We start from the raw sequence: 13,886 nt of genomic DNA, 5'->3' as shown, positions 1-13,886 counted from the left end.
TTTTTTTTTTTTTCTTTTTTTGTTTCATGTCTTATTTTTATCTTTATCGTATTCTTTGTATTATTATTGTTTTCATTATTATTTTTTTTTGTTATACGTTTGTATTTTTGTTTAACCACATTCTACTCTTTGGTTTTTCTTTTTATGTCATTTTTATTTTTTTTATTATTCTTCTTTTCCCACGGATTTTTTTTTTGTGTGGTTTATTATTATTATTATTTAGATTCCTCCACAGTTGGAAAAAAACAAAAAGAAACGTTAGTCATGAAGGGGCTTGAAATACCTGTCTTCTTCACAGATGCTGGAGCTCCTCCTTCGCTGATGTTCTTAATAACATGGGCCGTTATTTCAGTGTTATCATTTCTTATATTTGCGGTGGCCCGACCCGCATCTGGTGTTATTCCATTATCGCGTCGTAACGGGAAAGTAACGTCGATTGGAGCTCCCTGGTGGGTGCAACAACTTCATTTGTGTGTGTTAACGTGGTTATTGTTTGATGTTGTGTACCGTGGATATTCATATGTGTTTCTCTCCTCCCCAGTCCTTTGGCGTCGACACATGCTTCCGCTTCATTTTGGTACATTTGGAGTTTGGTTGAATTCTATTCGATTTGCGGTTTTTTGTGGTATGCAGAGTAGTAGTAGTAGTAGTAGTAGTAGTAGTAGTAGTAAGAAGACTAAGAAGGAGGATCCAATGTGTTTAGACTGGCAATTGCCATTTTCTGGATTTGTTTCCAATTCAACACGAATGGCTGTACAAAAAGTCCCTATGAGTGAAATGGAGAGAAGTCGTTGTCATTTGGTGACGTTTGCAACTGTAGGAACAATGTTGTGTTTGGCTGTTTCTCTCTGCAGTGTACTTCTCCGCCTATTTCCATCGCGGTGTTCTTCTTCTTCTTTAGATGCGGAGGAAGAGAAGAAAGATCAAACGGTGGAGGATCTCTCAGACTCTGCGGTGGAGGAAGATCTCTGGTGGGATATGGGAGAGCCAGACGATGCGTGTTTGTGCAGTGCAGAGGCCATCGCAGAGGAGGAGTATTGGAAGGAATCCGATACCACTAAATCAACCAATACAAATTCAATAAATACAAAAACATTAGAGAAGAACTCCGTAGAATGTGAAGAGAAACAACAAAAACAACATCATTATTATCATAATAACATGAAAGTTATTTTACAGGAATGTTGGCCTGTTCTGTGTTCCATTTGCTATGCAGGTCTCTATGCATACAATGGCGGTCTTCCACTGTTGATGCGCTGGGTGTATCCCATCTGCACAGTACTCACATCCATCTGTACTATAATGGCTTAAAAACAGTATTTATTACATCCTTCTTTCTTGGCGTTTGACCTTCTTAACAAAAAAAAAAAGAAATCTTTTACTTTTTATTTTTCACTGCTTTGTGGTTCTTCTTTATTACCTTTGCAAAGGATTAAAAACAAAAACAAAAAAAAGAGACATTTGTGTTTTTTTTTTATTTTTTATTTTTTTACTTTTCTCTTTAGTTTTATTTTAGTACTAGAAATTCGTTTGATTGAAAAGTAATCAAAACAAAAAAGAAGGGGGATTTTCTTTACGTTTTCTTTTATTTGTTTTTTCTTTTTTTTCGTTTCTAGCGAAAGTATTATTATTATTATTATTATTATTATTATTATTATTATTATTATTTGTTATTATTATTGGTGATTTGGTTCTTCATTATTTCTAGAACGCAGGATGCTTAACGGTGCGGGTAGTACTATAACTCAAGACCATGCCCTTTACGATTCCCCAGCAGCGCATAGTGGCGGTGTAGATAAGAAATACAGTCATCATGCCTGGCGATTTGCTGTTCAAGTCTCTGTTCTTCTTTGGAAAGAGTGTCTCCATCATGTACGCCGGCCATGGAAGTTGTTGTTGGGATTACTGTTACCCGCACTTGTGGTGGTTCTCTTTGGATACGCCGTTATTTTATCTCCCACGGCGTGGATAGAACCATTTGTGTATACACATACTCCAGAAGTAACTCCACATGCCGTTATCCCAAATGAGAGTTTAATACAATTGGTGTGGGAAAAAGATATGGAGAGTGTTACAAATTGGCGTTATGTCTTTGATGAACTTAATATGACTTCATTCTTTATAGATTATGCCGTAATGGTAGCAACATTAAGACGAGCCACAAATAGTCTTTATGAATATGATTCCGTTGAATGGAAAACGGAAGAAGTTTCACAAACACTTCTTTCTAATCGTTATGCAGCTATGCCTTTTAAAGTTCCTACATTAGATGCTTACATAAACATGATAGATGCTGCAAGTGTACATATTGGTAAACTAGGAATGAAGTTTACAATGGTTATGGATCCTTTATTATATTTTATTTTTCATTTTGGGAAATTAGCATTTACTGTTAAAAATGATAAAGACCTTAATTTAATTACAGCAGGAGTACGATTAGTGGAGTATCTTAACGTAACAACTAAATCTTTTAAAAATACAGTTTTATGTCCTTCTCAACCTGTTTTAGCGGGAAATACGAGTTGTCTCTTTCATAGTGTACGTGAAGTATCGAAGGCTCTTTCTCAACAACAACAACAACACTCAAAGCGAGAAGAGACCCTTTGGGCCATTATACAATTAGAAAAGATATCTGTACATCCCACGGAATTTCGCTACACTATTTTTATCAATGAAACTCTTTTACAGTCATCTCAAACAATAGAAGCCTTTCCACAAGGTTTGGGAAAAGATTATGCCATGTACGCCTACAATGGCGTGTTAACCTTACAGTATGAACTCAACACATATTTTAACAGTTTAGCCAAACATCCAGGGAAGCGACGAAATCTTTCTTTAACATCTCTTGTAGATGGTATATGCAGTACTGTGCAAACAACCAATAACGCCACTCAGGATATGTTTGAACAACCTGAAGAAACGGAACGGCAAGAGTATATTAAGAATGCATCTGAAGAAAAACCTATTCAAGTATTACGTTCTGAACCTTTTCTAGATGTTAACGCTATTTATAAACCTTGTTTGTATGAAGTGGATGCATTTTGTAGTGACTCTAACGACACAACATCACTCTTGAAATGTCTGGAAGATAATAGTAGTAAAGATAATTTCTCTAAAATATGTCTTGCTGCTCTTAAGTTTGTTAATAAGTGTCTTCCATTAAGTAGTGAGTGTCAAAAAATAAATCCATATTTACTTCTTACGACTAACTCTTCTTTACTACCTCAATGTGCAACGTCTCTTAGTAGTGGTTGCACGGAAGAAGATTTTATAAATGAAGTAAAACAGACCAAAAATGTATTAAAATGTTCAGAAGATTTAAAAAATGTTTGTTACCCAGGAACTGCAAGTATTTTATTTCAGTGTATGGGATACCCAAAAGAAGTGGCTGCAACTCTTACAAATGAGTGCCGTACAGTTCTTGAATCTTTTTTACCATGTTTGGATGAATATTGGTCTATTTGTCCAATGGGAAAACTTGGGAAAAATGGAAGTATTCCATACGCATGTCTTTATAATAATAAACGTATTTTTAGTACAAAATGTCAAGATACAAAGTTTGTAAAGAGTATATTGCCATCTTTATTTAGTCAAAAAGCTATTAGAGAGGAAATTCCAGCATCTATGTATTATTGTCGTGAGGTACATGATATTCATAAAACTCTTCAAAATAGTGTTGTTGTTGAGGCTTTTCCTGCAAATGGATATACTCAACAAATGTTTTTTCTTACAGGGGGTCCATTTTTGGGATTAGTAATTGCCGTTGCATATTATTTTCCCTTTGTATCGACTATTCAATCTATTGTTCATGAACGGGAATCTTGGAAGTACAAGTATCTTATCATTATTGGGACTCATCCATTAGCTATATTTCTTAGTAAATTTTTGTCAAATTTTATCGGATCTATTATGATTTCACTTATTACAACGTTGTCTATAGTATGTTTTGTAGATATCCCAAGTTCAGAAGTGTATAGTTTACTTTATATGTATTCTCTTAGTATTAGTGCGTTGGGAATGTGTCTAGGACAGTTAATTCCTAGTGAACGAATGGCTACCCTTATTACTCCTTTTATTGTATTTTTATTTGTTACTCCTGCACTTGTTGGAGATCAAACAAGTGAACTTAAAGGAGCATCCATGCTTCTTCCTCAAACTGTTCTCGCAAAGGCCTTTTCACAGCACACACGGGTTGTTCAGGCAGACTTTGTTGAGGCTGTACAAACTCCTTCTATTTTACAACCATTATGGATATTATTCGGTTTAACATTATTTTATAGTGTTATCGCTATATTATTAGAATATATTTTCCTTCCAAATTCACCTCTTGAACGTATGTTACGCCGTTTTACGGTGTGGTTGAGAAAAATGATGAATCGATTAATACGATATGGAAATCGTCATGCAGTTCGTTACTATGAAGGTGAAGAAATGTCATCTAGAGGAGGTCCCCTTGTGTCTCTTGAAGAAGAAGAAGAAAAAAATAAAAATTCAAGAAAATCTGTAATACGAGAATCTAATCTTGAATTTAATATTGGTGGAATTAGTAATGATCCTAATAAAACTTTAGGAAGAGAAGAACATATGGATATGGTTGATATTTCTTCAGAAAGAATGTCTAGAGAAGAGGTAGGGATAGCTAACGGTGAAACATTAGCTTCTTTTATGTCTCCACATCCTCAAGAAAGTCAAGTGCGACGTTCTTCTGGAATTACGCCAAAAGTACCAAAAAGTTGGCGTTCCACTATTACAGCTCGTAATCTTTATACGGTTAGCCTTGCAAAACACATGCAATTACAACTTCCCTCTGCTGATTTCTACCAAAATCAACTTAATTGTGTTGTAGGAGGCGATACATCAGGGAATAGTCTTTTGCTTGAGATATTAATGGGATGGTCTGATATTACAAGAGGTGAAGTGAAAGTAGATGGAAGAGATATTTATTTAGGAAATGATGCTGATATTGGAATATGTCTTGCGAAAACAGTTTTATGGGAGAATTTAACTGTAATGGAAAATATTCGTTTTATTCAAATGCTTAAAGGACGTACTTCTGATTATGAAGAATTACGAAAAGAAGCGAGTATACTTTTTTCTGCTTTACAGCTTGTTTCCGTAACTCGTGAATTGGCTCATCGACTTTCATCTGGTATGGCAAGAAAACTTGCTGTTGCTATGGCATTAGCAGGAGGATCTCGTACTCTTTTATTAGATGAACCTACTCTTTCCACAGATCCTTCTTCACGGACAGAGATTTGGCATCTACTTTCTCAGAATGCTGCCGGGCGATGTATTGTTGTTTCTACTAGTGATGTTGAAGAAGTAGATACTTTTGCAGATCATGTCACTGTTCTTTTTGGCGGGGGCGTAACACTTGCAGGAACGCCGGAGTATATTCGGCAGAAACTCAAAGGCGGTTGGGTCGTAACGGTCTGCCGTGCTGTTACCACTCGAGTCTCTGTTATTATTGATCGTGTCTTGTCTATAGTTCCAGAGGCAAAAGTTGTGAGTAGTGTCGGACGTGAGGTCTCTTTTCGTTTAACCAAAAATTTAACCGAGGATGCCTTAAATAATCTTCTCACGGAACTTCAACAGACGAGAGAAGCGGGTCTTATCACAAATATTATTGTTTCAGATATTCGACTTAGTGAGGCATTTGTGCAATTAACGCGAGTCTTGGATCTTCAGGAGAGTCAAAGAGGTGATGTTCAAACAACAACTGATGAGAACACTGCAGCCAATGGTGATTATATCATGATGCCATCATCAACAGGAGAAACAGCAGAAACACTGGACCCATTAAATAATAATAATAATAATAATACAAGTGATGCGGAGAGTCAGAGAAATATACCTGGGTTAAGAGAAGATTTTGAATACTTAAAAAATAAGAGATTTATTACTACTTATCGCGCAATTGTGTATTACCGTGCGTTAGAAGCTATTTTTACACCATTTTATGGATTATTACTACTAATGTTACCTTTAGTGATGATATTTTTTGCCTTATCTTCTTTAGGGGCTACTTTCAGTAACAGAGAGTTAAGTGAGATTGCTGTTCTTAATTGGCAATTATCCTCTAATCCCAGTATATCGTTTTACAGTGATTTTGGAAAGGATTCATCTCCTTACGAAATGCTTCCTAACCTTCTTCAAGATAAAATGATACCAGGAACTAATTCTCTTTTTACAAATATAACCCATTATGGGAATTTGTCTAAAAATGATCGTAGCAGTGTTTTTATGGATCGATTTTTAAGGGAAAATACGACATTACAATCTTTTCATTTTGGTGCTTTTGTAATGCAAGGACCTATTATAACTAGTTCAGATGAAACTAAATATCCAGCCGTATTTCCATGGTTAACAGATGTTGTTCTCTGTAATACTTCCTTTCCACTTAGTGTACCTGCTTATGTAGAGATACTAACAATGATGCGTCTTTGGGTAGCAGAAAACAATACAAAGGGCATTATTAGTGCTTCACTTGGTCCACTTGGAAGTATAGAAGAAAAGGAAAAAGAAAAAAAATCTATATCACCATTAACAACTGTTGATGTTATAAATACATTACTACTTGTACTTCCTTTTTCTTTTTATGGTACTAGAATGGTTTCAGGTCTTGTTCAACAACGATACAGTGGACTTTTACAAGTTTTTCGAACCTCATCTCTACGTCCCTTGGCTTATTGGGCAGCAAACTTTACTTATGATATGCTGAGTTTTACTATATTGGCATTCCTTGTTGTTTCAACTTATATTTTTGCTGGTGTAAATATAGATAATAATAATAATAACGGTACAAGCTTCTTTTTGATTTTTGGTCTTATTATTGTATTTGGTTGTGGTATAATATCACTCTCTTATCTTCTTAGTAAATGTTTTGATAATCCCCTTTCTGCTCAATCTACTATAACAGGTATTGGAATATTTACAGGGTTTTCCTTTCTTATTGCATCATCTGCAGTTCGTTTTCTGCCATCTAATCCTCTGACAAGTGAAGTGAAAGAAAGTAATGAAGTTTATTCATTATGGATGCGATTTCTTCCTCATTATTATTTGGGTGAGACATTTTTAAGTTATAGTATGAGATCTGTTTCTTACTCTTCAGAAGTTCCTCCCATATTTCGTGTACAACCATTATTAATTTTTCCTTTGCTATTTATTCTTCTTGTTATTTATGAATCATTGATTGAAATGAATGTGCGTATATTTATACGAGATAAAATTTATCTTGTAATTGGGAAAAATATAAAACGTTTTGGTATATATTTGCGTCAATTTTTAAATAAAGATAATACTTTACTTGTGGAGGATTCTAAAGTGTATAGATGGGAAGATCCATCAGGACTTATTGTATGTGAAGATACTTCTATTACGAATGAGCGAGAAAAAGGTTATACAGCAGATGGATTACATGTGGAAGAGTTATGGAAATTACGCCATGATGTATATGCCTTACAGAATATAACAGTAAATGTTGAAAATGAAACTTTAGTCGTAGTTGGTATTAATGGAAGTGGGAAAACAACACTTCTTAAGTGTATTGTAGGGGATATTCTTCCATCATATGGTAGTATATTTGTAAATGGTAGTTGTTGTACAGGTCAAAATCTTTCTAGGTTAAAAGCTAATAGTGATATGGGATACAGTGCAGAATCCTTAATTTTTGAAGATAGTAGTATGACTCCTTATCTTTTCCTTAATATTATGGCGGATCTTCGTCTCATGAAGTGTAATGCTACTAGAAAAAAACATATTTTGTATTTATTACGAACACTTGGTATTTATCCTTATATGCACTATGGTATGAGAGATCTCAGTCTATCTCTACAAAGACGTGTAGGTTTAGCTGCAGCTCTAATTGGTTATCCATCTATTTTATTATTAGATGATGTTACCAGTTCTCTTGATCCTTTATCAAGACGAAGAGTTTGGGCAGCTATTAAATCAGCACCAAATGGTACTGCCGTAGTGATGTCAACAAGAACACCGGATGATGTGGAGATGCTTGGTGATCGTGTACTTTTACTGGATGAAGGGATGATGCGATATATTGGAACTCCAGCTGAATGGCGAGAGGGATATAAAAAAGGATTTTACGTCTCTATTGATGTTTCAAGATCTCATGAACCATGGACACAAAGACGACCTAATTATACAGGAGAAGAAGAAGAAATTCTCTGTAACTTTTTTTCACATTATTGGAATGAAAGTATTTTGGTGGAATCTCAACCTTTTCATTTTGTATTTCATATACCTTTCTATACCTACACTAAGGAGGAATTAACAGAAGCAGAAGTGATGCATACATCCAATGATTCTATACCTAACACTGGAAAATCTTCACCACATAGAAATACTGTTAAAAGTATTCTTGCTACCCTTATCAAGGGAAGAAATGAAGATTGGTTAGTGGAAGCTCTCCATGAAGAAGATGCAAATAATAATAATAGTATGAGAGAATCTCGCTATTCTATTACTGTTTCTGAAACAACCATTAAACACACCGCAATGACTGCTTTAGGTGAAAGTATCTCATTTCAGCGTTCTGCTCAGAATTTGTATAATCGTAGTGTATACGTCCCTCCACGGGACTGCAGTGCATCCATTTGAGGATAATGTTTTTATTTTCCTCTTTTAGTTTTAATTGATCGCCGGATATTACTTTTTTTTTTTTCACTCTCTCCCTTCTTCCCTCTTCCAGTATTATTTTTCTGTTATATTTATATGTCTGTGTACGTACGTTCTGCTTTTTTTTTCCTGATTACTTAAATTATATTTATCGCTTTTTTTTTCTTGCTTTACATTTTTCTCTCTCTACAAAAAAAAAAAAAAAACATAAACGAAAAAAACAATTTATCTTGGAGTTGGATTCTCTAGTTACTGTGTTTTGTGTTTCTATTTACATGCACAGCTTCCATATCTCTTTTTTTTCTGTTTATTATTATTTATTTATTTATTTGTTTTTGGTTTTCTCTGTCTTTCTTTTTCTTTCTTTTTGTGGTTTCACAGTGGATAGCAGGTATAGAGAGAGGGAAGAAAAAAAAAAAAAAAAAGGAGAAACTTGATAAAAAAATTATTAATGGACTCAACAAAACCTGCACCTATCAATATCAAGCCAATTGTATGGAAAGAGAGGATTAAACCTTCTTACGCGGACCATGATGAAGAAATGCAACGTGTGGTAGCTATTATTAAGGGAGGACATGAGAGTCGTCTCCTTCGATGGATTGAAATCTGTGATTCCATAAATAAGAAAGATTCAGGAGGGAACACAGTGCTTCACTGGGCCTCTTCCCTCGGTAGTTTAACTGCTGTGACCCGCCTTCTCTTAGCTGGAGCTGATGTGAAGGCGGAAAACCAAATAGGGGCAACACCTTTACACTGCGCCGCTGTTGGTGGTCACGCAGCGGTAATTGAACAACTTTTACGTAATGGTGCAGATGCGATGGCGAAAAACGGTGATGGACAAACTATGTTTGATTTGTTTCGGTCTTTAGGATGGAAAGATCTTTCCATTCTGTATAATCATTTAGAAAATGCCCTACATATTCGTTCCTTTGATTACCAAGAGAGGGAAAGCATAAATTTTACAAGAGAAGCATTTTTGGGTGCCCTTGTTTCTCCTGTTGTGCGAGACGGGAGTCCGCTGACGGAATCATGTGCTTCTTTCGCATATTACACGGTCTCCAGCGACGATCGGGTCTACGTGGATGAGTTGGATGAGTGCCTGTGGGGATTGGCGTTGGAGGTGCTCAGCGCCGATGAGGTGGCGGACCGCCAGGCGGTGGTAAATGAATATCTCGAGTGGGCCTTGCAAGTTGTCTTTGATCCTTCTCTTGCACCTCCTCCTCCTCCTCCTCCTGCTGCTGCTGCTGTTGTTTCTCCTCCTGCTCGTATCCCGACGGCGAATATGAATAATAACAGTAGTAGTAATCCCAGTGTGACGGTAGTGCCGGTGACGCAGCCGGTGGAGGCGGTGCTCGGCGAGCGACACGCGGGGGATTCCCGCCAGCTGCTCGTGCGCCTGCGGGACGGGGCGATTGTGTGGGCCGCCGAGGAGGACGTGGCCAACGAGGCCGCCGTGCGGGACTACGCCGACCGCCTCGACCACACCAACGTCTCCTTTGCCTCCTCCCCCACAAACACCTACAGCAACAGTAACGCAAACGGCAATGTTTTTCTGTGCGGGGATCCATTTGAGTATTCCGAGCGTGTCGAACTCGCACGGCAGTTGGAGCAACTCCCACACGGCCGCCTCCCATCGCCCACAGCAACACAGCACATTGCAAAGATGCAGGAAAACACCACACCGGCAGGGGTATTGCCACCGCTGCGGGTCTCACAGCAATCAAAGGGGAACGTTAATAGAGGAATTTACGAGCCGTACCTCCCTGCATTAGAAACCGATCATCATATGCGTCTACAACATGAACAAGAACAAGAAGCAAAATGGTTACTGGAAAGTAATCCTATGAATGTTGGGCTACCCAAGATAGGATGTGGAGGAAACCTTTCCAATGAAAACATGACAAACACGTTGGCATACTACAGTAGTTCGGATGGGGTAGATACTACACACAATAGTTCCTATGACCGTGTAGATACAGGAAAGAAAAGAAATAACAATAGCATAAACAGTGGAAATCATTCTTATGGTGAAAAGAACGTTACAGAGGGAATTCATACCACAGAAAAAAGAGGAGGAGGGATTAGGGGTAAGCTGCCTCCAATACGACAGGTACTATCAGAGGATGAGAAGATAGCGTATGAGAAGTTTCTCCGACAATCTGCTCTAAAGTATCTTAGACGCAAGACACAGGAGATGGGACTGCAATTGTGACACTGTAAATTAATATAAACTCTCTTATTTACCTTCTTGTGGTTTTTTTTTTTTTTTTTCTCTAACTATCTATCTAGCTCTATCTCTGTGTGTGTGAGTGTGTTCAGACCATTTATTTTATTTTGCCTCATACACACACACACTAGTTTCTGTTTCTGTGTATTTGTCTTTGTATGTGTCTATTGGTTTGCTTTCCTTGCATTTCTAATTAATATGTTGGTGATCTTTTTTTCCTTTTTGCAATATTCGTAACCATTATTGCTATCAACCATTTCTTTTTTTTTTTTCTTTTATGGAATTGGTGTCAGAACTAAATTGAAAGACTGAGACACTGGTTTTATTCACTTTGCCATTCACTCTCTACAGTTCTTCTCTTTTGAAAACAGTGATATGTGTGTGTGTTTTTTTTTTTTGTGTGTGTGTGTGTTATGGAACTCCAATTGTTCAAAGAAACGAAGAGGGAAAACGAAAAAAAAAAGAGAAGAAGAGGAATAAATTCTGAATATTCAAAGCATTTGCCATCAATATTATGTACCGAGTGGTTTTTTTGTTTCTCTTATCTCCTACCGGAGTAGAGGAATTTATAACGCGACTCGATAAGATCAACTCTCTGTAATTAAGAGCATGTGTTAATTCTTTTTTTTTTTTTGTTGTTTGTTTGTTTGTCTGTATATGTGTCTGTGTGTTCTTCTTGCATTTGTTATTTGCATCTTTGTGTTTTTTGGCTTTCCCTTTCAAGGAGCCCCCACTTTTTTTTTTTCTTTTTTACTGTTGTTTGTGTTGTTTTTTTGTATTGTATTTATTTTTCTTGGAATGATAATGTTTTTTTTTTTTTTTTTGGCGTGTTTTTGTATTATTGGTTCTGTTGGACATACTGTGAAAATCAACAGTGCTAAGAATATAATATTACGATTTAGTTCGTGAAAAGTGTAAACTGAAAAGAGACGAGGTGCTCTTAGCAGAGCAGCTTTTGTGCTCAGTACGTACTTGAGAGTTTTGAATAGGTTAAGTCTATAGAAGGACAAGAGAAAAGAAAGAAAGAAAGAAAGAAAGAGAAAAAAAAAAAACTATTTCAGATTTTTTTTCTTGTACATTTTTTTAAATGTAAATATATATGCATCTATATCTATGGTTGTTTATATTTATGGTTGTTCTTTTTATTTATCTAAAAAAAAAAAGAATCTAGTCTCTTTTATTTTTACTCTTTTTTTTTCTTTTTGTTTTCTTCTTTGCAGAGAATAAGACTTAGTAGCACCAATATTGTATGAAGACTGCAGATCACCTTAGGTCCCTCATTAGTGATCTAGAAAACTACGAAAAGGAGTTGAAGGAAAAAGTTCAGCAAAAGGAAGCAGAATTGGATTTATTACTTCGAAAAGTTTTATCCGAAAAATCTACCAAAGTTTCCTTTTGTAATACCAGTAGTAATGCAGAAAACCCGTGCGAATTCGCAACTGCCTCTTCTGCTTTTCAACTCCGCATATCACGCAATCCCATCAAAAGAGAAGTTAAAGACAATATGGTGCGATCGCCTTCACCTTGTTTAACAGGAGAGAAGAGACGCTTAAATCCATCTACAGTCTCTACTACTATCTCCAGTAAACCTGTCGAGAGTGTAAAGGATTGTAATTCTAACAATTACTTCCAGGATCCACAAGATGACTCTGGTTTAATTAATATAAATGAGGTTTCATCCATTTCCCGTGCTAGTAATGATATCTCCATGGACTCTGGATGCCCCACAGAAGCTGAAGTCCTCTTAACAACAGGTCTCACAGAGAAGAGTCGACCAACAACACGTCGCGTACGCTTCGTAAGCCGAAGCCCACAGATAGCGTCATCTGATCTTAACAAGGATAAAGAAATTCATATGAAGCCAGAAAAGATATTAAAAGGAAAACCCCGTAGTACCCCAATGCCAAACTCAAAGACTTTTCGAAACTCTTCTTTACAATCTCTTCAGAATGATGATAAGGCGAATGAGTGTTGTGCATCTCCTGTGGGGATAGTATCTAAATCACAACGCATCATAAATAAAGAAAACAATAATACTTTGCCAAATAATATCAATGATCATGAAGATAAACCTTGTTATATTCGTCAAGATCAAAAACAGAGAGGTCCAAAAGGACCTTCAGAAGACTCTAGATGTATAAAAGACAAGACAGATAATATTTCTTCAGATGTTTTGCTGCCGAGACTCTCTTCATTGCGTGAGTCTGACACAACGCGTCCAATTCAGCGGAGAGTTGATGGAATCCCATCGCAACAACAACAACAAAGACAACAACAGAAAAGAAACAGAAGTTCTGATTTGATAGTGAAGACTCCTCGCATCTCCGCTTCACGTAGTGTGAGTGCTGCAAGAACACAGATAGCAAGTAGTGTACAACAGGAAGGTAGAGGGGCTGGAATCGTTCTTGCTTGTGGTCCTACACTATTTTTTGACTAAACTCATAAATATTATTTATTATTATTATTATTATTATTATTATTATTATTATTATTTTCACTTTTTTTTTCTTGTTGGCGTATATTAATGTAGTTTTAATTATTATTTATTTTTATTTTTTTTGGTTTTTACTTGGTTGTGGGAAGGAGCATTGAAACAGAGTTTAATATGGAAAGAAGAAAAAAAAAGAATAAAAAGAAAAAAAAAACAGAAGGACTGGTTGAGAAAAAGAGAAAAGTATTTGGTTGATTGCATTTTGGATTAAAAGTAATTCTTCCTTTTTTGTGTGTGTATATTTATATATTTCATACCAATGATATTATAACGTGACGCCCTTTTAATATACTTTCTCTGTTTGTTTCTTTTTTTTTTTGTGTGTGTGTGTTGTTGAAGTCTCTTTAGTGTGGAGGGAAAATCATCATTTGAGAAAAAAAAAGAAAAGAAAAAAAAAGACAGAGGAAAACGAATAGAAATTTCAAATAAAAAGAAGCAAAGAAAGGGAGAAAAACACCTGTGAAGAAGAAGAAGAAGAAGCCAAAGAGAAAAAAAAGAAAAAAACAAAGAAAAAGCAAAACAGAAGCAACACTT

At 36.1% G+C, this 13,886-nt stretch overlaps 4 protein-coding genes across 4 annotated transcripts; all 4 read left to right on the top strand.

The window, feature by feature from the left end:
- Nucleotides 1–264: 264 nt before the first annotated feature.
- On the top strand, nt 265–1,311 carry TM35_000172470 (uncharacterized protein; the record flags this gene model as incomplete). Its single annotated transcript, XM_029026326.1, has 1 exon — nt 265–1,311. The coding sequence occupies one exon, from the start codon at nt 265–267 to the stop codon at nt 1,309–1,311; it is 1,047 nt and encodes a 348-aa protein (XP_028882441.1).
- A 405-nt stretch (nt 1,312–1,716) lies between these two features.
- Nucleotides 1,717–8,616, top strand: TM35_000172460 (putative ABC transporter; the record flags this gene model as incomplete). The annotated part of the gene is made up of 1 exon (XM_029026325.1): nt 1,717–8,616. One exon carries the CDS (start codon nt 1,717–1,719, stop codon nt 8,614–8,616), a length of 6,900 nt encoding a protein of 2,299 aa, XP_028882440.1.
- A 469-nt stretch (nt 8,617–9,085) lies between these two features.
- TM35_000172450 (LmrCD-specific DARPin) lies at nt 9,086–10,846 on the top strand (the record flags this gene model as incomplete). The annotated part of the gene is made up of 1 exon (XM_029026324.1): nt 9,086–10,846. One exon carries the CDS (start codon nt 9,086–9,088, stop codon nt 10,844–10,846), a length of 1,761 nt encoding a protein of 586 aa, XP_028882439.1.
- A 1,264-nt stretch (nt 10,847–12,110) lies between these two features.
- On the top strand, nt 12,111–13,298 carry TM35_000172440 (uncharacterized protein; the record flags this gene model as incomplete). The annotated part of the gene is made up of 1 exon (XM_029026323.1): nt 12,111–13,298. The coding sequence occupies one exon, from the start codon at nt 12,111–12,113 to the stop codon at nt 13,296–13,298; it is 1,188 nt and encodes a 395-aa protein (XP_028882438.1).
- Nucleotides 13,299–13,886: the final 588 nt, after the last annotated feature.

This window comes from Trypanosoma theileri (genome assembly GCF_002087225.1).
Source record: "Trypanosoma theileri isolate Edinburgh chromosome Unknown TM35_Tth_17_V1, whole genome shotgun sequence".
In the NCBI taxonomy this organism is placed as follows: Eukaryota; Euglenozoa; class Kinetoplastea; order Trypanosomatida; family Trypanosomatidae; genus Trypanosoma; species Trypanosoma theileri.
Note: the sequence above shows the minus strand (reverse complement) of the source record. Positions and strands in the feature narration are given on the sequence as shown.